The following is a 20,523-nucleotide window of genomic DNA, read 5'->3' as shown; positions in this document are numbered from 1 at the left end:
TCAGTATTAATGCTGCGCGGGCGAAAAAAAATAAAATAAATACAAAATACAAAATCAACATGCCATTGAAAACAGTCCATAATATCTTGTCGCGTCAACATGTCGCTCATCGCAACATATGGCTTCACTTGTTGATATACACGCAGCTTTTCCTCAATGACATGACGTCAATAACGTCATGTCGACAGACGGCGGGTCACCACAGGACAGACAGCGCGTTTATCCGACCGACATGTCTGTCATGAAGCGGGAAAGAAAAATCACATCTTCTGGGAAAGCGAAAGAGAAATGAATTGGGGTACAAAGGTGAGTCACTTTTGCAGAAATACGACACCCGGGGAGACGGCCCCCTTTTGCCATTATAAAAAGGCCTCGCCCGTGCAGGTAACACAAACACACACCATCCGTTTGCAAGGCCAACACACAGGTGAGCAACGCGCACACTCACACACACATAGGAAGCAGCATTTTATTGTCTTGAACTTTTATTGTTGTTTGTTGGTTGGTTTTACAAAAAGCTGGGTCGTGTTAACTTATTGTTGTAACTTGTATGACTGTGGCAATTGCTAACATGGCAAATGTGTAAATTATTTTTGAACTGATGACTGTTAAAATGACAACAACAAAAAAATCCCATTTGTTTAATTTAGTTTTACACTTGTGCGCTACACAAGTTAAAATAAAATGGCTTGATTAAAAAAATAGAATTCAAATTTAGAATGGGGTTAACTTGAAAATGTTATATCGCTGCATAGTTAATTGATCATGATAGTGAATAATAATACCGGCAATAATAATAATAATAATAATGATAAGCGGCACAGTGGGCGACCGATTAGCATGTTGGCCCGACAGCGCAGAGGTGCAGAATTGATTCCGGCTCTGGCCTTCCTGACTGAAGTTTGCATGTTCTCCCGTGCCTGCGTGGGTTTTCTCCGGGTACTCTGGTTTTCTCCCACATTCCAACAACATACAAGGCAGGTTACTGGCACACTCTAAATTGTCCCAAGGCGTGATTGTGAGCGTGAATGGTTTTTTTCTGCGATTGGCTGGCGACCAGTTCAGGGAGTCCCCCGCCTATTGCCCGAAGACAGCTGGGATAGGCTCCAGCGCTACCCTTGTGCGGCTCAGCGGATCGGAAAATGGATGGATGGATAATAATAATAATGATGGTAAAAATAATAATAATGCATCAGATTAAGCGGACACTCAAAGCATTCACAACGGTTACCTTATTGTTTTACTTTTATTAATGTTAAAAATCTGATTGAGAGTGTGGTGAACTTATCTTTACACTTGTATAACTGTCAAAAAATGAGTTTGAGGGTGTGGTTGAATGATTTCATATAAAGCAAGTTGAGCGTCAACATCAAGTGTTTCCTTAAAGCAACGCGAGCGTGTCCAAAGGTTCGCAGGTGAACAAATAAACGTGTTACGCATTGACTTGATTATTCCGATTGCAGAGTCGCAGCCTTCAATCGATCGAGTGGCAGCATGCGTTTCGACACGCCGCTCATCCTCTTGGTCTTATCTTGCCTGAGTCTGGCAATGGCGCAAGGTGAGGAAAACAAAAACAACAACACGCCAGCTGTTTATTGTTATTTTATGACGGCGACATACCACGGGAGATAAAGCGTAGTGAGGGTTTTTGCTGATTGCCCGCGTGGGGTGAAGGGAGGACATGGAGCCTTCATTACACCGACTGGAATCCACTTGTGGATTGGAAATCAATAGTAAACGGTGAACGTGGTGCCGCTTTTCTACCCCGGGACATCAGAGCGCTTTACGCCGTTTCCTCAGTCATCTACTGATGACGCAGCATTAGGAGCAACTACTACTTTTCTGATTTTCAATTTTTGTTGAGCCAACGCGTCTTTATTTTTCCTCTCTTCAGTGTCGTACGACGACTGCTGCCTGACCTACGTGAAAGAGCTCAACAAAAAGACGCAGGCGCGTGCGGTCAAGTACAGAATTCAAGAAACGGACGGAGGCTGCAACATCCGCGCCGTCATGTGAGCACACCCGTGCGCAGTGAGCTGCGTGCAAACGAGCGCATGTTCCCAATGTAGCAATTCGTTTTCCATTCCGCTTAGGCTCATCAGGTAAAAGTAGCAAAAAATGATTTAGAAAAGTTGCCATTCAGGAAAAAAGTTCCTATTACACACATTGTGGGGCGGCTGTCAAATAGTGAAAAAAGCAAATCTGAGGCATAGTTCAGGCGCATGTTTTGGGTTTTTTGTTTTTTCTCCACTCTATTATCGAAATTCAACAAAGTGTAGACCGTTGACTGAATTCCTTCTTTGGTCCCGTCCTTGCAGCTTCACCATGTGGAAAGGCCGCGTGTACTGTTGCGACCCGCAAGAGACGTGGGTGCAGGAGCTGATGGCCAACATCGACAAGAAAGCCGTCAAACACGTCAAGAAGGCCGCCCCAAAGGTCTTTGATCGTTTTCATCACGTTTCTCCTTATTTCTTTGATGTAGTGCATCGTAAAACTGCCCTTTCTTTGTTTGTTTGTTTTTACAGCGCCAAAAGAGTCGCTTGATCGGTTGAGTGAGCCCCCCCCCCCCCTCCTGGAGAAAAAGCCAATCGACGTTTCGACTTTCACTGTTGACTTTTTATTGTGACGACGCGTGACCATGACATGACGAAACAGTGTTTACGTGCAAATGGAAACCATAAAATGTGAATCTGAACTGTGTGTAGCATGAGCGCTTGCTTCAACATTGTGACAATAAAACTGCTTAGCCACTCAAAGTCGCTGTGCTTTATGTTCATGTGTATTGACTTGGTCATAAGGTCGTCGAAGGATACTGTTGTGCTATCCGCCCACATGTTTTAAAGTCGCAGCTATCAATGCTAACCGTTAGCACGGCATGCTAAACGTTAGCACGGCATGCTAACCGTCAGCACGGCATGCTAACGGTTAGCACGGCATGTGGCAACCAAGAGTGGCAGTTTGAAGCCTCTTTTTTTCATGAATTGTTCACTATTTGCCAAACTGCCTCCTTACGCTAAAGTTGAATTGAGCTCACTGTCACCAGAAATGGCCTGGACGTCAAGGCTCTTGAATACCTCATAAATGTCCAGTCAACCTTGCCATGATGTTCGTATTCAAATTCCAAATCCATACCCGTGGGTGAAAATCAATTCTTTGCTTCTGTTCCTTTGAATTTTGTGTGTTTCTTTGTTTCCAACTTACAGCCTGCTTACATGACGATACAAACGGCCGAGGCGCGTTTGTCCAGCCGCTTGAGTCTGTCGCGCGTCTCCGTCATGCGCACGTAGCCGTAGCCCATGGCTTCCGCCGACGTCCTCCTCTGGACTCGGTGCAGCAGGATGCGGTAGGCGCCGGTGACGGGGCTCCTCAGGCCGGGCCCGTTGTCCAGGAGGTGGCGCTCCGTCACACCCAGCTCCTCCAACGCCGCTTTGACGCTCAGCTCGTCGGAAGTGAGGGCGGCGGGCGGCCCGCAGAGGTGCGCGGGCGTCGGGCGGCAAGCCAGGTACGCTCGCGGATAGTCGACGCCCCTCAGCCACTCGCAGGACATGACCTTGGTCACGCTGAGGCGGTCGGCGGGGACGGGTCTCAGCAGGCCCCGGATGACCTCCCCGCAGGGGGCCGGAACGTAGGAGGGCACGCCGTAGGAGCCCTGCAGGATGCAGCGCCTCAGCCTGCCCTCGTTGGCGGCCGCGAAGGGCATGGCGGCGGTGGTCATGAAGTAGAGGAGGACGCCGAGCGCCCACATGTCCACGTGGCGGCCCACGTAACCCGAGCGCCCGAAGAGCTCGGGCGCGGCGTACGGCAGGGAACCGCAGAGCGCGCGCAGCACCTCGTCGGGGCGGCACAACGTGCTGAAACCAAAGTCGCCCACTTTGACGCAGCAGGTGCTGGTGAGGAACACGTTCTCCGCCTTCAAGTCTCGGTGCGCGATGTTGCTGTCGTGCTGCCGCAAGAGGAAAGGAAACCATTGACATATATGATACGATATGAGGAAAACGTTCTTCCAACAGCAGCAGCACCAACAATCGTGATCATAATAATAAAAAAATTAAATAATAATAATACTTATTATTATATTATATACATTTATAATAATAATAATGATTATATTATATATTTTTTTTATTATAATAATACTTATTATTATTATTATTATAAAACTGATTAGAAAGTCAGAAAAAATAGACCCAACCCCCACCCCCGATATTTTTAATCCAAGAATGATGATTAATAGTAAGACAAAAACATTCATACAAGAAATGTATGAAGTCATCATAATGTTCATGTAAATACTCATTCAAAAGTCATTTTTAAAGATACTAAAAAAAATGTCCTGAGCAGACAAAAAAATATGCCGAATACGAATAATGTTAATAAAAAGAAAATATGAAATATGAAAATATATAGCCTTCATAATGGTGTCGTCTTTATAGGGGCCCGCTCATAAATAATTGTGTTGATATATGAGTACAAGTATCTTTTGATATGGCCTTAATGTACCGTAAGCGTTTCCCAATCTTCATGACCTTTCTTTGCTTAGCAATCCCATATCATAGCCAATACGGTAAGAAAAGCCGCTTTGGCTCATTTCCGGCCCGTGTCGGAGGTCGCGTGGCGACACTCACCATGTGCTCCACAGCGGCCAGCAGCTGAGCAAACACCAGCTTGCTCTCCAGGTCGGAGAGGCGTCCGCGAGCGCAGATGTGGGAGAAGAGCTCCCCGCCGCTGGCGTACTCCATGAGCAGGTACAAGCGCTTGGGGGTCTCCGCCACCTCGTACAGGCGAACGACGTTGGGGTGGGCCAGCTTCTCCATGCACAAGATCTCCGAGGCCAACAGTGCCTGCGAGCGCTCGTCCAGCCGGGCTTTCTCCAAGACTTTCACCGCCACTCTCTCTGCGACGCAACCAATGAATTGAGACCAGGTCAGAGCTCTTTTCCTCTGCGGAATCACTTGAATCAATCTCATGGATCAACGGATCCCCGAGGCGCACCCCCAAACATGTGATCGTGACATCACGTACGACAAGCCCATTTGGGGCAAATCTCCACAAAGCCTTTTTCACAGCGCGAACCAAGGACATTCCGGCGATCAAGACGACCGACGCCTAAATTTAGCGAAGCCCGACTCACCTTTGGTCAAGTCGTGTATGCCGAGTCGGACATGAGCAAAGTTCCCGGATCCGATCTCCCCTCTGAGCTCATAGAAGCCCACCCGCCGTCCAAATGCGAGCTCATCCGTCACCCTCTGCGAGTGGCTCAGGTCGTAGGACACCTTGGAGAAGGCCGTGTGCCGCGCCGCCTCCTGCTCCACTTTGATTTCCTTCCTATCCGGCTTTTGGTTCGTCTCTGCCGTGTTCCGGGATGCCCGTTTCAACACCTTCTCTGGGTGCTGTCTGGGGCGACCCCCTAAAAAGGTGGCGGGGGAGGGGGGGGTACAAAGTTGAACCTACAAAACACAAATAGGTCACTTTACACGCACTTACATTGTTTGATGTTCTTCTTGTTGCGCTCCGCGTGGCTCTTATTGTTCAAATACATGACTAGCAGCCCACATAGGAGTTAGCTCGCAGAGGAGTTGATGTAAAAGCGTCCACATGTGTAAGACGCCACTCTCGGCTGACGTTTCCCATATCTCGCCGCTGCTGTGCCGGGATCATCTAGTGGCCCGTAATGTCCCAAGGGCTGTAATCCGGGCTCCTCCCACGCAGACGGACTTTGCAGAGGCTTCCAAACGTGAATGCGAGAGCCTGTAAAACGCAACCGTGGGCTTATCCATTTGTCATCATCCTATTGTCTTTAAGATGCGCCGCAAGTGATGGGGTCACGGCAGATTGACAGTAAGAGTTGCTCCTCATTACGTTTACTGTAATTGGTCCATTTTCACTGTGGAGAAGGCCAATTGAAATTAATACAATCCTCCTGGCTTTTTAAGAGCATTTTTATACTTCCCCTTTTACTACCGTGGACAGTTTATCATGTTATCACGTTACAGGAAGCATGAAAGGGTTAAGTGTCCTATTTTTGTAGTCAGGCGCCTGTGCGCTTGGTGTACAAACAGGCGTTTAATCATTTTCATGCCGCCGAGCGCCAGGCTAGGCGCTCGGATTTCATTCATAAATCTGACACCGGCGTGCAACCATCCCGGCGAATCGTTGTATAAATGAATTCATTGAACAAATAAAATACTTTTAACAGGAGCCCCGTCACAGACGCACTGTCATTGGCGCAAGGCGGTCACCAATTGTCACATGCAAGGCCGTCTACATCATCCGCAAGGGGAGATCTTGCGCTGTTAATCCGCCAATCCCGTGAACAGACCACAGCGTTCGTATTTTCTCGGGTTATCGTTGTATTTATTTATTTCTGTCATTTTAAGTCACAATAGCGTAAAAAAAATCTCCTAAATTTGCACAAAGGGAACTGCTTTACATTGCTAACTTTAACTGGTCAGCAAGTCATTTATTTGCCCATCCACTCAGTTGACTTCTTCCGTTATGTTGCATGAATAGAATTTCAAGAAAGTGTCCTTCCCGGTCCAAATCGTAACCCGGTGACAATGGTGACCCAGTGACCCAGACACAAGACAACATAACACCAGACTGCAGACAGTCGACATGCCACTGGACTGCAAAGACCCGATCACCTCTAAGCTTGGTACACGTTGCCCGGTGGATAATCCAATCATCTCCGGCCCGGTGAGCATGTCAGCACGTGATGATGACACTGCAAGTTTTTGCAGATTGGAACATCATAATTCACAATGACACTAACACGCAGGCCTCGACAATGGAGTCCCCAGAAGGAACCTGCCCCAAAAGCACGACTGGACTTCCAAGAATTGAGGAAGATTGGGTCCAGTATAGTTAGTACTGTCAACTTTACATTGAGAATCACTTCTTCTTTTTTTTTAATGTATTACATTTTCAGCTCAGAACAAGGCTAGGAAGGAGAATCTGAGCCATTTTGTTGCAAAGCTGCTCCTGTTATATGGCTCCAATTTGATGCCATTGGCGATTCTCCTGAGGCGGGACGCAGTCCTTCTACACTAAATTTGTAACCCATGTTTTATATTTATTGTGCCTTTTTTTATGTCACCCCCTTGCCTTTGAGCCCAAAAGTAAATGCGTCATTTCCAGCGTGACATAAAATACATCATGTTCCAGTGGGCTGCTCTGGCGGAAAAAAAAAAAGGGGGCCAGCTCTCGTGACCATTTGTTGCCGCGCTGAATAAACACAAAGGTGCTGGAGGCGGTCCGCGAAGGTGAGGCCAGGGCGCTGATCCCGGCCTGCTTTTTGTTTTAAGTCAGAGGTGCTACATAGCTCCCCCGCTGAGATAAAAGATGATTAATGCCTCGGATTGACACGTTTAATGGCCGCGGGGTGACTGGAGCCACTTCATTAGGCCGAGCCGGGGCCGTGCTCCACACACACGCGGGGCCAGAAAAGCGAACGCTGGCCTTGTTTTCGGGAGGTTCACCTTTGAAGTGGCCGGCGGGACAACTAGCATCCTCTACAAAAGCATGGAAATTGGATTAGCTCTCACTCTGACTCCGCAGCAGTGACATTTAAGGCCCGAGCGAGCTTGTATAAATAACAGAGGTGTCGGTGGAGCGAGAGGGACACTCTGGGTCTGGCGAGCCAAGGAGCAGGATGAGGGAAGCGAGAGCCATGCACGTATCCCGACAGTGCCTCTTTCTGCTGTGTGCGCTCCACGCGACATGTAAGTACCGCCGTTTGCTTTGCCGAGTACTCCCTCCTTTACGTCTTCGGCCATATGCGTCTGCATTATTTGCCGGTGGGATTTGCACCATGCGCCAGAATATGGCAGTTGATCACTATTGGATTGGACTGAAAAGAATCTCAAATAGGAGCGAGGCAGACCTACGTATCAATTCATGAATCGGCACCTTTTCGCTTGTGAGCCCACAGGAAGTTGTCCACCAAATGACAAATGACATTGTCACTTCCTGTACTGTTTTTTAGTGTGTGTGTGTGTGTGTGTACACACACACACCCACACACAAACAAAAATAGATACTTGCATACATGGTTAAGTGGTATTGTTCAGCTGTGTTGTTGTTTGCAGTGGCGACGGTGCTCAACAAACACGCGGACCACCGGAATCTGTTCACGCAAAGGGTGTGTTGCAGGCGACAGAGTCACTTTGTCTACATCGGTCAAGGTAAAGCCTGTGGCCTCGTTAGCCACGCGCCCTTATTCGAAACCGGTGGCTCTCAAATAATAATAATAATACATTTTATTTATGAGCGCCTTTCAAGACACCCAAGGACACTTTACAATAGCAAAAAACACAAAACAGCACGAGTTGAGCAGCGGCAGCCAAAACGCGCCAGCATTCACTCAACCCGGAAGTCAGAAAGAAACCACAGAGGGGGACGTGAAGTCAATCCGGAGATTTTGAAATCCATTTTAAAGTAACATCCATGCAAGAATGTTTTATGAAGAATTATTAAATAATGTGAACTTTTCAGGAAATTACAAAAATGAATGTTATTTTCAGGAGGTTATTCGATTTCATTCCCCTAAAAACCAAGAGTCTCCCCCCCCCGTCTCAAAATGGTTCAACCCAATCTGTCATTCGCCACCTTGCATCACCTGTCAATCACTTGAAAGGTTTCTAATGAAGTTCATGATTTCTTTTTGAAAACAGAAATTATGATCTTTATAACTTTATTATAATCACAAAAGGGGACACTTTATGTGGATAATTTTTACGAGCGCAAATATTTAGAATGAATCTTTTTTTTCTTTTTCTTTCACCCAGTTAGAGACCACTATAAATATGGAGTGCCAGAGTACCATTTCTAAACTGTTGCTGTAAAATCTGATCTTATTTGTTTGTTTGTTTTTCGATTGCAGACATCTCAGGCAGTCCCATTAGTGTGGACGTGGGCTTGTGCAGGCCGAACTGCGCAGGGGCGGCGGCCAGGCCACCTCACGCGGCCGGAGCTCGGGACCTCGCGCGACACGCATCCATGCTGGAGTTCCTCAGGAGCAAAAAAGTAGGTGCAGTGCCTCCAAACTACCACACGTGGGCGCTAGGGCTAGCCTCGTGACCTCCACGTGGTCTCGTTTGGGCCAATGTCATCACTCTGACCTCAAATCCGAAGCAGCTGAGGATGCGCGGAGCAGTGGCGGCGGAAGGCGTAAAGCCCCGCAAAACGACACCGTCCTCGTGTGGCACGAACCACGCGTGCCAGCCGACGGGCCTGCGCGTGGACCGGGTGCTCCTGTTCGAAGGCCCCCGCCAAGTGGAGGTCATACAGGAGTGCCACTGTGAGATCCAGCCGCCTCAGTGCATGCGCGTGCCCTCGCTGAGGACCTTCTACTCGGAGACGCCCTACGAGAGCGTCGTGGACGTGGGGGGGTGCTCGCAGTCCAAGGGCGCGCCAGGTAGTTCATTTTTGGTTTTTTTCATAATTCACGATGGATCTTTTTTTTTTTTCCAATTCTAATTTGCTTGAAATATTTTAGAGCAAATTTTCTATCAACAAAACAACAGTGCGCTTGCTAAAATTTGCAGGCCAAATTCTCCGAAGGCTCGCCTATCTTTTGTGCGGCTTTGGCCGCTAAGAATGGAGCAAACGGAGAAGGCTTCGTAGAAAATACGTCGAAAAGTTGCAGTAAAATTGGCACTCGGCTGAGAAAGCCCAGTCATGGAAGCAGTCGCGTGGAAAAGGCCTCTTCACGCCAGGCGCACACTAACTAACAGGACGGTGCGTAAGGCCCCACCCGCCATGGGAGGGGCCTCTCAATTTGCATAAAGGGGACGCTCCGACATGACAATGACAGATAAATCGAACCTTTTCCTCGCCGTAGGCGCTCACGAGAGCTTGAGAAGCAAAACCGACTGTATATGTCCACAAAGCAAAATAGCGAGGTGATGCTTTTGATATTTTCAAGGATCGATGTGGGAGTTAGTCCAATTTTGGTGAGGATTGACAGCGGTTTTCTAAACGGTCCCGTTCGCAGCTCTTCAGACGCTTGCCATTGACATTTGCAAACATTTTGGAAGTGTCAACAAACCAACGTTGACGATCAATTTGGGACTTGGTGCCATGTCGTACATTTTCATTGACGATTCATCTGATATGATTCGGCTGACGGAACTATTTTTTTCCCGCTTTTAATCCATGAATCAGGTGCTGAAAAATTCCACCCGTTTATCGATGAGTTCAAAGTAACTGGATTAGGATTCAGTTACTGGTTCGGTCACGTGTCCGAAAATAAGAAAACGTTTTGATCTTTGTTTTCCAAAGTCAAAGTAAATATCTGTCAATGTTTCATTGCGATGAAGTTGTCTGCTTTAATGGAGGAATACAAATATTTACGACTGAGAGGCTGAATTGCAAAAAAACAAGGTTTCTGAACGATTAATCGATGATCAAAAGAGCTGTTGTGTCATTTGAATATTGATATTGAACTAAATCAAAGAATTCTCCCTCTAAATGTTTTCATCGTTAACGAGTACCCTTCAGGTTCAGATTGACGCTTTATTTTCATTTGAAGAGATTAACGAATGAAAGCACGGTCCAATTTCTTTTGCGCACGTCAACCCAAGTTTTTCAGTGCTAATGCTAATCGGTGCTAATCAGACCTGCTCAAATGCGACGCCGTGCGGCTTTCTTTCTCCACAGAGGGATTTTCCTGTGTGCCCACCAAATTCAAGTCGGCCCTGGTGGAGACCCCCAACAAAGTGGACATGATCCAGACGGTGGCGGTCTGCGAGCTGAAGGAGAGCTGCTACCGGGTCCCTTACGTGGAGTACTACTACGAAACGGTGCAGCACGACGGCGGCGTCAAGGAGGAGAGACTCAGGGTACTCTTAGAATGAGAATCACGCAGAGATGCTAAGACCTTAGCGGGGAAAAGCTTTCCTTCCATTTTCATGGTGTTGGCACATGCAAAGCGGCCTCGTTTGTAATTCTGCTTTCACAAGTTGAGAGGAAACGCTGCCCTTGTGCGAGCTAGACACTAATGAAGTACTTTTATTCATGTCGGCCTGCGTGTGGCAGACAGCACCTCCGTCGGCTTCCCGACTTCCTCTCGCTTATTCGCACCACAAGGGGGACTGGACCTCGTCTATGTGGACGGGAATATAACAAGACAAATACTGATTTCGTGCCACTTTGCTGTTGGGGGCAGGGTGGCATAATTAGGGATGGACAAAGTTCAGATCTGACTCGCCACATCATTTGATGAGGCCGGCAAAAGCAAGTTATGTGCATCAACGGAATTTAAATCTTACAAGAGTAAACTCCCGAATAAACAAATGTCATTGTTCGTGGAAATGAAGGGATTCAACACCCTTTAAAATACTTTTAAATTCAAAATGTGACCAGTGAAAAACGTCTGCCCCCCCCCCAAAGAAAATCTAGACTTTACTGATAAGAGTAGTCATTTTAAAATCAATAAAAAGAAAAAAAATATCCATCCCTATTCGAGGTAATGCCACTGCATAGGTAAACCGACTATTCATAATTGGAAGCGTTGTCCTCATGGATAAGAAGCTTTGCGTGTTTTTGTGGGTGGGGGGTGGGGGGAGTTAGGGGATTGTTGGGGGTCTGTTGTGGGGTGGTCTGGGCTCAGCAGTGAAGGTGCGAGCGTGGAGGACAAACACAAATGGGCCCCCGCAGGTGTCAAATCAAAGCGGCGGGCCACGCTAAACGACGTTGTCAATATTTGTGAGCCGACGGCCCGTCTCTGTGTGTTGCTAATGGCCCGCAGGAAGTGGACGTTGGCAGATGTATGGGAGGCTGCACCTCAGGAAAGCGATGCCTTCTCAGGTACGTACCAACACAGCTGCCACCGACGCACGCGTCCGTGCCAACGGTCATCACTTCACAATTGCTTGTGAGCTCCGACACCCTCTCCAGCCACTCTTTGAACTTTCCTCCACAAACACCAAATGTTCTTTTAAACGCCCCTCGCCTCTTTTCTGGGACTGGACTGAGTGAGTGAAAAAAGGTTGTCATGGTATGATATTTTGTCTGCTTGAATGTGCATGCATGTGTTTGTATGCAACTGTTTGAAAATGACATTTATCTCACTATACTGTGTAAATACTGTAAATATATCATTCCCATTTAGTTCATCTAACCTTTGAGAGGGTGCTCACTAAAATACTGGCAGTTTTGAAAGCCGGAAGTAGTATGTTATTACGCTATTTTATATATGTGCTAAAGCTATCACCTTTTTTTTTAATTAATTCGTTTTTGGGGATATTATTGAATGTACTTGAACATGGCGAGTCTACTCAGGGTAAGCGCACGGCCGGCAAACGAAATGCGAATGGCATCGTTTCTTCTTTGTCCAGGAGTCCGTCGGACCCCGAAATCTGCCACTTGTGGGCCGACAAACAATCCGACTTGTGTGTGCCTCAGGGATACGAGCGACACAGCTTCCTAAACCAGCACGGCAAGATTAGCACCATCCTGTCCATCGCGTCCTGCCACTGCCCCAACTGAACACTCACAAAGACACAGAGCCCCCTCCTGGATAGAAGTGCGCATGACATGCTCGCCAAGCCACCTCGTGCTCTCAACTGACTTTAGGGTGGTCGCCGGCCGATTGCGGGGCAACGTATACAGAAACGACCGTTCACACTCACTCACACGTGTAGACAATTTAGAGTCTTTAGAGTTCACCGAATACGCCCTGCGGAAAAGCCACGTGAGCACATGGAGGACATACAACCCGCACACAGGAAGGTCGCAGCCCAGATGCGAACCCACAACCTCTGAACTGCGATGAGCTAACCAGCCCTCCACCGTGCCACCCCTTAAAATATTGTTGTATAAATATGTAATATATGTAAAAAGGGATCATTCTTACAAATAAATCTAATGCTGTAATAAAGGTGCCAGTGTTTGTGTTTTATCTGTTATCCGTCATGCATATCGACATACGCGCATACATTTTACGAATCGTCGATCCTCGCGGTGCTCCCAAAATGCATTGAACTACCTTGCCATAAAGAGAGCGGCAGGCCTCATCGAGCGCTTTCATGGAGATTCTTTCGGCATGAGTGAGCCTGCCGCGATTTTACCAATGTAAGCAGCAATGAGCAATTTAAAAGGGAGTTTCTGTACAAGAATGCAAGTTCGTCATTAAAATTCGACATCATCATCATGACGTACGGTTATCCTCCCTTTCGTTTTGTTTTTACAGTAAGCACGGAATTTGCATTTCGCCCGTCGATTAGATATTCAAGACAGTTCAGTTGTATTTAAAGTCTAAGTACAAGATATTTGCAAATGACCTTCTAGAAAGGTTTGTCTTCCTCCATTCATTTCAGTAGCATTTCTTTCAAAACGTTGACATGAAACGTTTTCATTGAATCGTTAAGAATATTTGTTGATGATCCTATGAACTCGAGCGCCATTTTAATGTTGGGACTTTGCTTAACAATACCAGGTCGAACTAAACTATTAAATATAGTACTTGGGATGAGAACCTCGGCCTCGTTTTAGATCTGTGCACTGTTTCTTCATCTCTAAGTGGTTAACAAAAGTGGTTAACGTCACTCAGATCAAAACGATTCTGTCTGTAAGCAGTCATATACAGTACCATCCACAGTCAAGCTAGCGTGGAATCAAAGTTACACATAGACAGAACCGTGGCCAACACGCTCATAATACCAGCAGGACCAATTATGATATAATTAAAAAGAAAATTTTGCGGATCTTAATGACGAGAGGATGCTATTTCGGCTATTGCGTAGCATCCCATGCGCCGATTCGCTCGTTAACAGCCAATCAGAGTGAAGAATTGTCACCGAAGGCGGAAGCGATTTTTCATACCGCCATCAAAGGCTCATTCATTCCAATCACGTCTAAAAAGCACAATGACAGATCAATCCCCCGATTCTTTGCAATTGTAAACATTACGTTCTACTTAGGTTCGTTTCTGCTTGTATTGTAGTCTCTATTTATATATCATTTTGGGCATACGTTTGCTTAGGAATTGTGTGGTCCGTGTGCGAAACGGCACGTTCGTGTGACACGTCCAACAAGCGTTGTTTCTTTTTTATGGCTTGTTTGCCCGCTTCGTCGTCGTGCGCAGTGGAGAACTTTTGATCCGGCCTGCCCCCGCCCGTTTAGAATCAATCAACCTCCCACAAACATTCATACAGAAATGAACGGCGTCTCCCCCGAACCGTGTCAAGAAATTAAAGCTGTCGAGACGATGATGCAGCTGCGTGTGAGTGACTCAATACGCTAAGCGGTCATGCAAATCCGGGCAAAAGGACGCGTAGCCAACGACACCAGTTAATCGGGTTCCATTATTCCAAATTAATGGATCGACACTTCCTCGAAAGGGGTGTTGGTGGGGCGACACTTTCACGTATAAAACCCATCGAGTAAAACTTTTCCCCCTACCCCCCTCCTTTCTTTTCCACTTTTACGTGGATTTGACTGTTTATTGCCAGAGCCGAGGACAATAGCGGCCACTCGGTGGACTTGGCACCTTTGTCAACACCGCCATTAGTCTCCCTTTACATTCGCTGATGGGTGATTTACATTAGCATCTTTTTTTTTTTTTTACTGCTGTTTGCTATGAGATTAAGTGAAGAGGAAGGGGGGTGCGCCGTGAAGATATATAAATAAGTGCCCTCCGCAGTATTCACTCTTCACTTCATAACTCACTTTTTTTAGGGCTTGAGAGATGCTCGCGCTTGTGCTTCTGGTCGCTTCGGCGTGTACGGCGGTCCGGGCGCGGCCGTCGGTCAATTACCTGCAGGAGGCCGACGCGACCGAGTCCACCCGAGGCCGGTCGGAGGAGGTCCGCTCGGACGCCATCAAGCGGCTCCTGGCGGTGTTCGGCATGGAGGACCCGCCCGCGGGCGTGGCGCACGGACGCAAGCAGCCGCCGCAATACATGCTGGATCTGTACAACACCGTGGCCGACGTGGACGGCGTGACCAAGGACCCCTACCTGCTGGAGGGCAACACCGTGCGGAGCTTCTTTGACAAGCGTAAGTCACCGAATGCGCGCAGTCGAGTATCTATTTCCACGCCACAATGCTTACGAATAATTGGAATATTTAATTCAGTGATTATTTCACATCCTGCTCGAGAGCCTGCGTACCACATTGCATAACTCTTCAATTTTGCTCAAATCAAATTCACTTCCAAGGTTTTCAAATTGATGTTGAAAGTATTAGAAAAAGAATCTTCCAATTCATTTTAAGAAAGGTTCTTTACCCGTCTTTGCAGTGCACAGCGAGCAGGTGGAGTTCCGCTTCAACCTGTCCACCGTTGCCAGAACAGAGAAGATCCTCACGGCCGAGCTGCACCTTTTCAAGCTGCGACCTCAGGCCACGCCGATGTTGGGCAGGCATCACTTCTGCCAGGTACGCGGCTTCCTGCGCACATTTGTGGCGGACGTGTCGGCGCTGAGCTAACCCAGCTCATCTCCAGGTTAGCGTCTACCAGCTGCTGGACACCATCAAAACCAACAACACGCAAGAGAGGAAGTTGCTGTCTTCTCGACTCATCCCGGTCCACTCCAACGGTTGGGAGGTGTTTACAATCACTCAAGCTGTGAGTGCCCCCCCCCCCCCCCCAAGTCAAAATTTAACTCCCTGTGACCAATTTGCTTGAAACCACTCACCTCGAGTTGTGTTTCCACGAAAGGTTCGCTCGTGGACGCTGGATGAGGGCAGCAACCTGGGGCTCCACGTAGTGGTGCGAACCCTGGGGGGCACACAGATGGACCTGAAGCTGATTCGCTTCGCCTCAGGACGCAACCACCACCAGAGCAAGCAGCCCATGCTGGTGCTGTTCACGGACGATGGACGACGACGATCCGCTACACTGGAGAGCGCAGGTGAGGCGGAAGAAATGGAAGATTCTGTATTAGGAGTGGGCCGTATTATACAGTAATCATTTTTCTTCGTTGGGGAGGAGCCAAGTTTAGCCCGGGTTGTTAGTGGAAGTTAGAGAGTTGACATGCGTACTTCTGATGCAAATTCTCAAAATAAAATACAGTGTCGTCCGTTTATTCTTCGAGGCGAGACGTTGCGAGATGGGTTGCGTATCTCGAATAACAATTTTGTTTTTGACAGATCCAGACGATACCCAAGTCGCGGCCATTTTGCCCCGATCCCCCGTGGCCGCCCAGGCATCCCCCCGCAGCGCCCGCTCTCTGGACCACGCGGAGGAGGAGGGCGCATCGGCGCCGTGCAAGCGCCTGCCGCTCTACGTGGACTTCGAGGAGATCGGCTGGTCGGGCTGGATCGTGTCGCCGCGGGGCTACAACGCCTACTACTGCAAGGGCTCGTGCCCCTTCCCGCTGGGCCAGAACATGAGGCCCACCAACCACGCCACCGTGCAGTCCATCATCAACGCCCTGAAACTGATCAGGAGCGTGGAGACGCCGTGCTGCGTGCCCGACAAGCTCTTCTCCATCAACCTGCTCTACTTCGACGACGACGAGAACGTGGTACTCAAGCAGTACAACGACATGGTGGCGGGGAGCTGCGGCTGCCACTGACCGCGCTCTTCCCACCCTCGTACCTCCGCCCCGTGTGGCTTTGTATTATATGTAAATAGCTATAAATGATAATATATGGATGGCAGTAGTGATGTCCCGTGTAAATCCACATATTTTATGTTTCCGCTTGTAATTACAACGTTAGAATGAATTGTGTATACGTGTACAAATGTTTTTCAAAGTGATTCAATACATGTACAGGGGGGCCCGCAATTTCTGTCAGAATGGAGGCTTGTTTACCACTAACTAACTCGTGCGGACGCAGTTGTAAACTCATCATTACAGTCAATACTTGGATGAAAAAAAAAAAACACTTGAAAGCAATAAATATAAAACGATCAATTGAAAAATTTTAGGTCTGGCTGGAACTGACCGTGGCTTCTTGTGCCTATGTCAGGACCATATATGTTTACAATGCACTATAGATTTCTTTTTAATATAGAAAACTGCCGATTGATATCGGACTTATAATTATGTTTTCTAAATATGTACAAATACCTTTTTTTTAATTGTCAGAATAAAAAAAAATAGTTGGGATTATTTTTAAGACAAAAATGTTGAAATCAAGATCATTTATCCAAGCATCCGTTTTCCAATCGGCTTATCGATAGTTTTGGGTAGAGTTGTTCCTGCGATGTCGCTCTCGCTTTTCAACTTTCATTGAAGTAAAATGGAACTTCACCGGCGTATATAAGGCGACAGTGAACCCCTCCCTCCACTATTTGCGGGAGATGGGAACTGATACCTGCTGCGAAGAGAAATAATACATGTTAATAAGTGACAGTTCCAGGCCCCGCCACAAGAGGGCTTAGTAACCGAGATGCCACAATATAGCAGCAGGCATCTAGCGCACACACAATCATGAACCCATGTTACATATTCAACAACTGTATTGAGGAGTTCAATTATTCAACAGCAACTGTTCGCCTCTTCCCAGCATCAATAACCTTGACTTTGCGGTCCCTGAAATGGTGACCGATGCTTGCAGAATGAACCCCAGATCAAAGACAACTTTGACATTTGGGTGAATCATCTAGTTGGCAACTTGGCACGACGCGCAGCTAGGTAGACATGAAAGGGGCGTCTGAGCGGCGCGTAACCCGAGCGCCGGCGCAGGCGTCGGCCCCGGAGTGGCACCAAAGGAGCGTTTGATAGCTTTTGGCACCATGCTGGACGACAGCCCTTGTTCCCTTTGAAAAGGAGCTGCCAGTCACCGCGCGTTATTAAGGGCCGCCAAATGGGGGGCCCCGCGGCGGCCCGACATCCGATCCGCTCCCTCCGCCCCGCTTGGCCCCGGTGTCCTTTTGTGCCACCGTTTCATAGCCGTCAGTACCCACCGAGTGCCCCGCGACAACGGCGATGGAACCCGGGCTGGGGGTCCGCATGCTCCGACATGGGGAATAAGCAAACCGTCTTTACCGCAGGGCAGCTGGACGCCTACCAGGTTGGTGTCGCTCGGCTCGGAGAAACTCTTTCAAAAGGATGTTTAAAAAAATGTTTTTCTCTTTGATCAGAAAAATCTCACGACCAAAAATGACGAGTATGCGGCAGCGACTAATTGTAAAACTTCTGTCCCGAAAATGTTCATGGGTCAGCATAACACGCAGCATGTCAAATCATCCGGAAAATAAAAACAAATGATAAAAACGCCAGAGTTAAAAGAAAGTAACATCAATCGGACTATTAGACGGTATTCTCTTAAAAATCTACATAAAATTTGAGCATCAAAACGACTTTATAACTTCAAATCAGTGTGATCTGCTGCATTTTAGTCAAAAATAGATGTACTATGTATAATTTAAAAAAAAAAAGGCTAGTTGAATTTTTTTTCCAAAGATGCTTTTACATTTATTTACATATTTCTTTTTCAACTTTAACAAAACCTTTGACATAACGGGAGGGTTAATGTTATACTGCACAGTAGTTAATCGCTTTCAGTTAATATTCTATGGATCTATACGTATTTTAGACACTTTTTTTCCTTGTTAAAAAACACAAACAAAATCGCTTTTTTGTTTTTTTTTTTGGTGGGGAGGCAGAGACAGATCTCCGATCAGAATGTGATTATTTACGCGCATGGCCGCAGAATGAATAAAACCGAAGGCACCACTGTACTTGGAAAATAACCGTGAACCCCATGCTGCTTCACCAACTCGGATACACTTGGCATCGTGTTCTGTTTTTTTTTCTAGGACTGTACATATTTTACAAGGAAAGAAATTCTCCGGTGAGTAAAAGTTGTCAATCATAATGTTCGTACATCTTCTACTGCTAACAAGAGAGTAACATGTCGCTGGCGTTCGGGACCGGTTTCAGACTCTTTCACCGCTATCACGATCTGGCGCCGCAACTCGTTCCACTCGACTACACCGAGCAGCCAGATGTGAAGCTACCGTATGAGCTGATCGGCAGCATGCCCGAGCTGAAGGTAGGCGAGATGCACTCGCCGCAACCCCGCCGTCGCTGCGTCGGCCTTCATAATTGATGACCAATTCATCCGCAGAATTCCTTGAAAAGAACGCCTGTCACCAGAGTAGCGGCTAAGCTATGCGGTTATTTTCAGTACCAAAACATGTCATTCTCTTGTTTTACGTTGCGTTTGACAGTAAACTTTAACCGAGTGCAAACAAACAACTTGAGGCTTCTTCTGTTGAAGAGTATTAATAAATTCTATCTGACACAGCACTAGCATCTCACGACGTGTGCACTCAAAAGATAGAGGGGGAGGGGGGGGGTCAGCTCATACCGCATCTCCAAAAACTTCTATAAATCGGGTCACGTGCTTCTCAAGGCATCAGAGTACCGAATTGATTCCAACAAAGATAATCATGTAAAGTGGCATCGTGTGGCTGTCCAGGACAACCCGTTCCGCCAGAGGATCGCTGAGGTTTTTTCCGAGGATGGTCAAGGAAACATGACGCTGGACGACTTCCTGGACATGTTCTCGGTTCTGAGCGAAATGGCACCGAGGGATCTCAAGGCTTACTACGCTTTTAAGATCTACGGTAAAGAGTGAGCACTGCCAAACGTGGACTCGCGAGCAAGCGGGAGACGGTTGTCTTTCCGTGCTTATTAGTGCCAAAACTCGAGTCGTGTTCTTTTCCCCAGTAGAACGTTGAACCGTATAACTTTGTGCCTTCATTCTTTTGGGGAAGATTTCAACAACGACGACTTCATTTGCAAGTCGGACCTGGAGAAGACGTTGAACAAATTGACGCGCAACGAATTGACAGAGGACGAGGTGCGCATGGTGTGCGACAAGGTGCTGGACGAGGCCGACATGGACAACGACGGTCGGCTGTCGCTGGAGGACTTCCAGCACATGATTGTCCGGGCGCCGGACTTCCTCAGGTGGGTCTCGCCGAAACGGGACAATGTACAGCGAACTAAACTCACCTGAAAATAGCAGCGGTTTGGCAAATGGAACACGATTGGGGGAGGGGCGGGGGAGGCTTCAGGCTGTTTAATCCCACTCCCAGTTCAAGTTGACTGTCGAACATAAAACAAAAACAATTACACACTGCTTGTTTAAACCAAGCACGTAGCTTAGCATTTAGCCCGCTAGCTTATTGGGAACGCGAACACAGATCTGTCATGGAAAACAGATTTCTAACCCTTACAGCAGCTGCTAATTGAACACTATCAATTATGTGACGGAATTAATGTGCTGGATTTGTGATTTTGCCCTCTTATCCCATTTTGTGTCCACAGCACCTTCCACATAAGAATATAAGGAAATACCGACAAATGTCACGAGGAAGTAATGACGCATTTAAATTTACTTCTTTTTTTTTTTAATTCATCCCAAAAAAGTAGACCTCTTTCAAAAAAATTCAGATACACATCTTCTCTACTCTGAGAATAGAAAGTACAGTACAATAAGTAGATCTGTGAATAGAATATTATATATCTCACAATGTCTTTGAAATGTGAAGATATAATTGTAAAAATGTGCATTGTCAGAAATCAAGAACAAAGCCAAAAACGTGTCATATGAAGTAAGC

At 47.2% G+C, this 20,523-nt stretch overlaps 5 protein-coding genes across 6 annotated transcripts; 4 read left to right on the top strand and 1 right to left on the bottom strand.

The window, feature by feature from the left end:
* Positions 1–404: 404 nt before the first annotated feature.
* On the top strand, positions 405–2,560 carry ccl25a (chemokine (C-C motif) ligand 25a). Its single transcript, XM_052087793.1, has 5 exons — positions 405–427; positions 1,464–1,558; positions 1,895–2,012; positions 2,319–2,436; positions 2,526–2,560. Exons 2-5 carry the CDS (start codon positions 1,495–1,497, stop codon positions 2,550–2,552), a joined length of 327 nt encoding a protein of 108 aa, XP_051943753.1. The 5' UTR covers positions 405–427; positions 1,464–1,494; the 3' UTR covers positions 2,553–2,560.
* LOC127616277 (serine/threonine-protein kinase NIM1-like) lies at positions 1,592–14,888 on the bottom strand. Its single transcript, XM_052087780.1, has 5 exons — positions 14,759–14,888; positions 5,485–5,748; positions 5,132–5,407; positions 4,626–4,894; positions 1,592–3,943 (listed from the first exon to the last, which is right to left on the bottom strand). The coding sequence occupies exons 2-5, from the start codon at positions 5,537–5,539 to the stop codon at positions 3,209–3,211; spliced, it is 1,335 nt and encodes a 444-aa protein (XP_051943740.1). The 5' UTR covers positions 5,540–5,748; positions 14,759–14,888; the 3' UTR covers positions 1,592–3,208.
* pnhd (pinhead) lies at positions 7,079–12,970 on the top strand. 2 transcript variants are annotated; one of them, XM_052087785.1, is made up of 7 exons: positions 7,083–7,721; positions 8,088–8,183; positions 8,882–9,024; positions 9,136–9,415; positions 10,660–10,841; positions 11,750–11,808; positions 12,339–12,970. In XM_052087785.1, exons 1-7 carry the CDS (start codon positions 7,652–7,654, stop codon positions 12,487–12,489), a joined length of 981 nt encoding a protein of 326 aa, XP_051943745.1. In that variant the 5' UTR covers positions 7,083–7,651; the 3' UTR covers positions 12,490–12,970. The 2 variants fall into 2 exon arrangements, with proteins under 2 accessions (XP_051943744.1, XP_051943745.1); XM_052087784.1 differs by having other exon boundaries at positions 7,079–7,721; positions 11,750–12,489.
* Positions 14,609–16,519, top strand: admp (anti-dorsalizing morphogenic protein). The gene is made up of 5 exons (XM_052087783.1): positions 14,609–14,999; positions 15,241–15,377; positions 15,445–15,567; positions 15,661–15,853; positions 16,092–16,519. The coding sequence occupies exons 1-5, from the start codon at positions 14,690–14,692 to the stop codon at positions 16,517–16,519; spliced, it is 1,191 nt and encodes a 396-aa protein (XP_051943743.1). The 5' UTR covers positions 14,609–14,689.
* A 1,330-nt stretch (positions 16,520–17,849) lies between these two features.
* cib3 (calcium and integrin binding family member 3) lies at positions 17,850–20,442 on the top strand. The gene is made up of 6 exons (XM_052087792.1): positions 17,850–17,963; positions 18,712–18,746; positions 18,836–18,947; positions 19,377–19,524; positions 19,675–19,870; positions 20,231–20,442. The coding sequence occupies exons 1-6, from the start codon at positions 17,913–17,915 to the stop codon at positions 20,250–20,252; spliced, it is 564 nt and encodes a 187-aa protein (XP_051943752.1). The 5' UTR covers positions 17,850–17,912; the 3' UTR covers positions 20,253–20,442.
* The last annotated feature ends 81 nt before the right edge of the window (positions 20,443–20,523 follow it).

Source organism: Hippocampus zosterae, chromosome 15 (assembly GCF_025434085.1).
Source record: "Hippocampus zosterae strain Florida chromosome 15, ASM2543408v3, whole genome shotgun sequence".
In the NCBI taxonomy this organism is placed as follows: Eukaryota; Metazoa; Chordata; class Actinopteri; order Syngnathiformes; family Syngnathidae; genus Hippocampus; species Hippocampus zosterae.
This window is presented reverse-complemented; position numbering and strand designations above follow the sequence as displayed.

What these genes read in the sequence shown, in the direction of transcription:
- ccl25a (XM_052087793.1), top strand. Translation starts at nt 1,495, where the DNA reads ATGCGTTTCGACACGCCGCTCATCCTCTTGGTCTTATCTTGCCTGAGT. An exon ending in GAGTCTGGCAATGGCGCAAG is followed by an intron (nt 1,559 to 1,894) that starts GTGAGGAAAACA and finishes TCCTCTCTTCAG; the next exon opens with TGTCGTACGACGACTGCTGC. An exon ending in TCAAGAAGGCCGCCCCAAAG is followed by an intron (nt 2,437 to 2,525) that starts GTCTTTGATCGT and finishes TTGTTTTTACAG; the next exon opens with CGCCAAAAGAGTCGCTTGAT.
- LOC127616277 (XM_052087780.1), bottom strand. Translation starts at nt 5,539, where the DNA reads ATGTATTTGAACAATAAGAGCCACGCGGAGCGCAACAAGAAGAACATC. An exon ending in CATACACGACTTGACCAAAG is followed by an intron (nt 4,895 to 5,131) that starts GTGAGTCGGGCT and finishes GTTGCGTCGCAG; the next exon opens with AGAGAGTGGCGGTGAAAGTC. An exon ending in TGGCCGCTGTGGAGCACATG is followed by an intron (nt 3,944 to 4,625) that starts GTGAGTGTCGCC and finishes CTCTTGCGGCAG; the next exon opens with CACGACAGCAACATCGCGCA.
- pnhd (XM_052087784.1), top strand. Translation starts at nt 7,652, where the DNA reads ATGAGGGAAGCGAGAGCCATGCACGTATCCCGACAGTGCCTCTTTCTG. An exon ending in GTGTGCGCTCCACGCGACAT is followed by an intron (nt 7,722 to 8,087) that starts GTAAGTACCGCC and finishes TGTTGTTTGCAG; the next exon opens with TGGCGACGGTGCTCAACAAA. An exon ending in AGTTCCTCAGGAGCAAAAAA is followed by an intron (nt 9,025 to 9,135) that starts GTAGGTGCAGTG and finishes AATCCGAAGCAG; the next exon opens with CTGAGGATGCGCGGAGCAGT.
- admp (XM_052087783.1), top strand. Translation starts at nt 14,690, where the DNA reads ATGCTCGCGCTTGTGCTTCTGGTCGCTTCGGCGTGTACGGCGGTCCGG. An exon ending in GCGGAGCTTCTTTGACAAGC is followed by an intron (nt 15,000 to 15,240) that starts GTAAGTCACCGA and finishes CCGTCTTTGCAG; the next exon opens with TGCACAGCGAGCAGGTGGAG. An exon ending in GCAGGCATCACTTCTGCCAG is followed by an intron (nt 15,378 to 15,444) that starts GTACGCGGCTTC and finishes GCTCATCTCCAG; the next exon opens with GTTAGCGTCTACCAGCTGCT.
- cib3 (XM_052087792.1), top strand. Translation starts at nt 17,913, where the DNA reads ATGGGGAATAAGCAAACCGTCTTTACCGCAGGGCAGCTGGACGCCTAC. An exon ending in GGCAGCTGGACGCCTACCAG is followed by an intron (nt 17,964 to 18,711) that starts GTTGGTGTCGCT and finishes TTTTTTTTCTAG; the next exon opens with GACTGTACATATTTTACAAG. An exon ending in GCAGCATGCCCGAGCTGAAG is followed by an intron (nt 18,948 to 19,376) that starts GTAGGCGAGATG and finishes GTGGCTGTCCAG; the next exon opens with GACAACCCGTTCCGCCAGAG.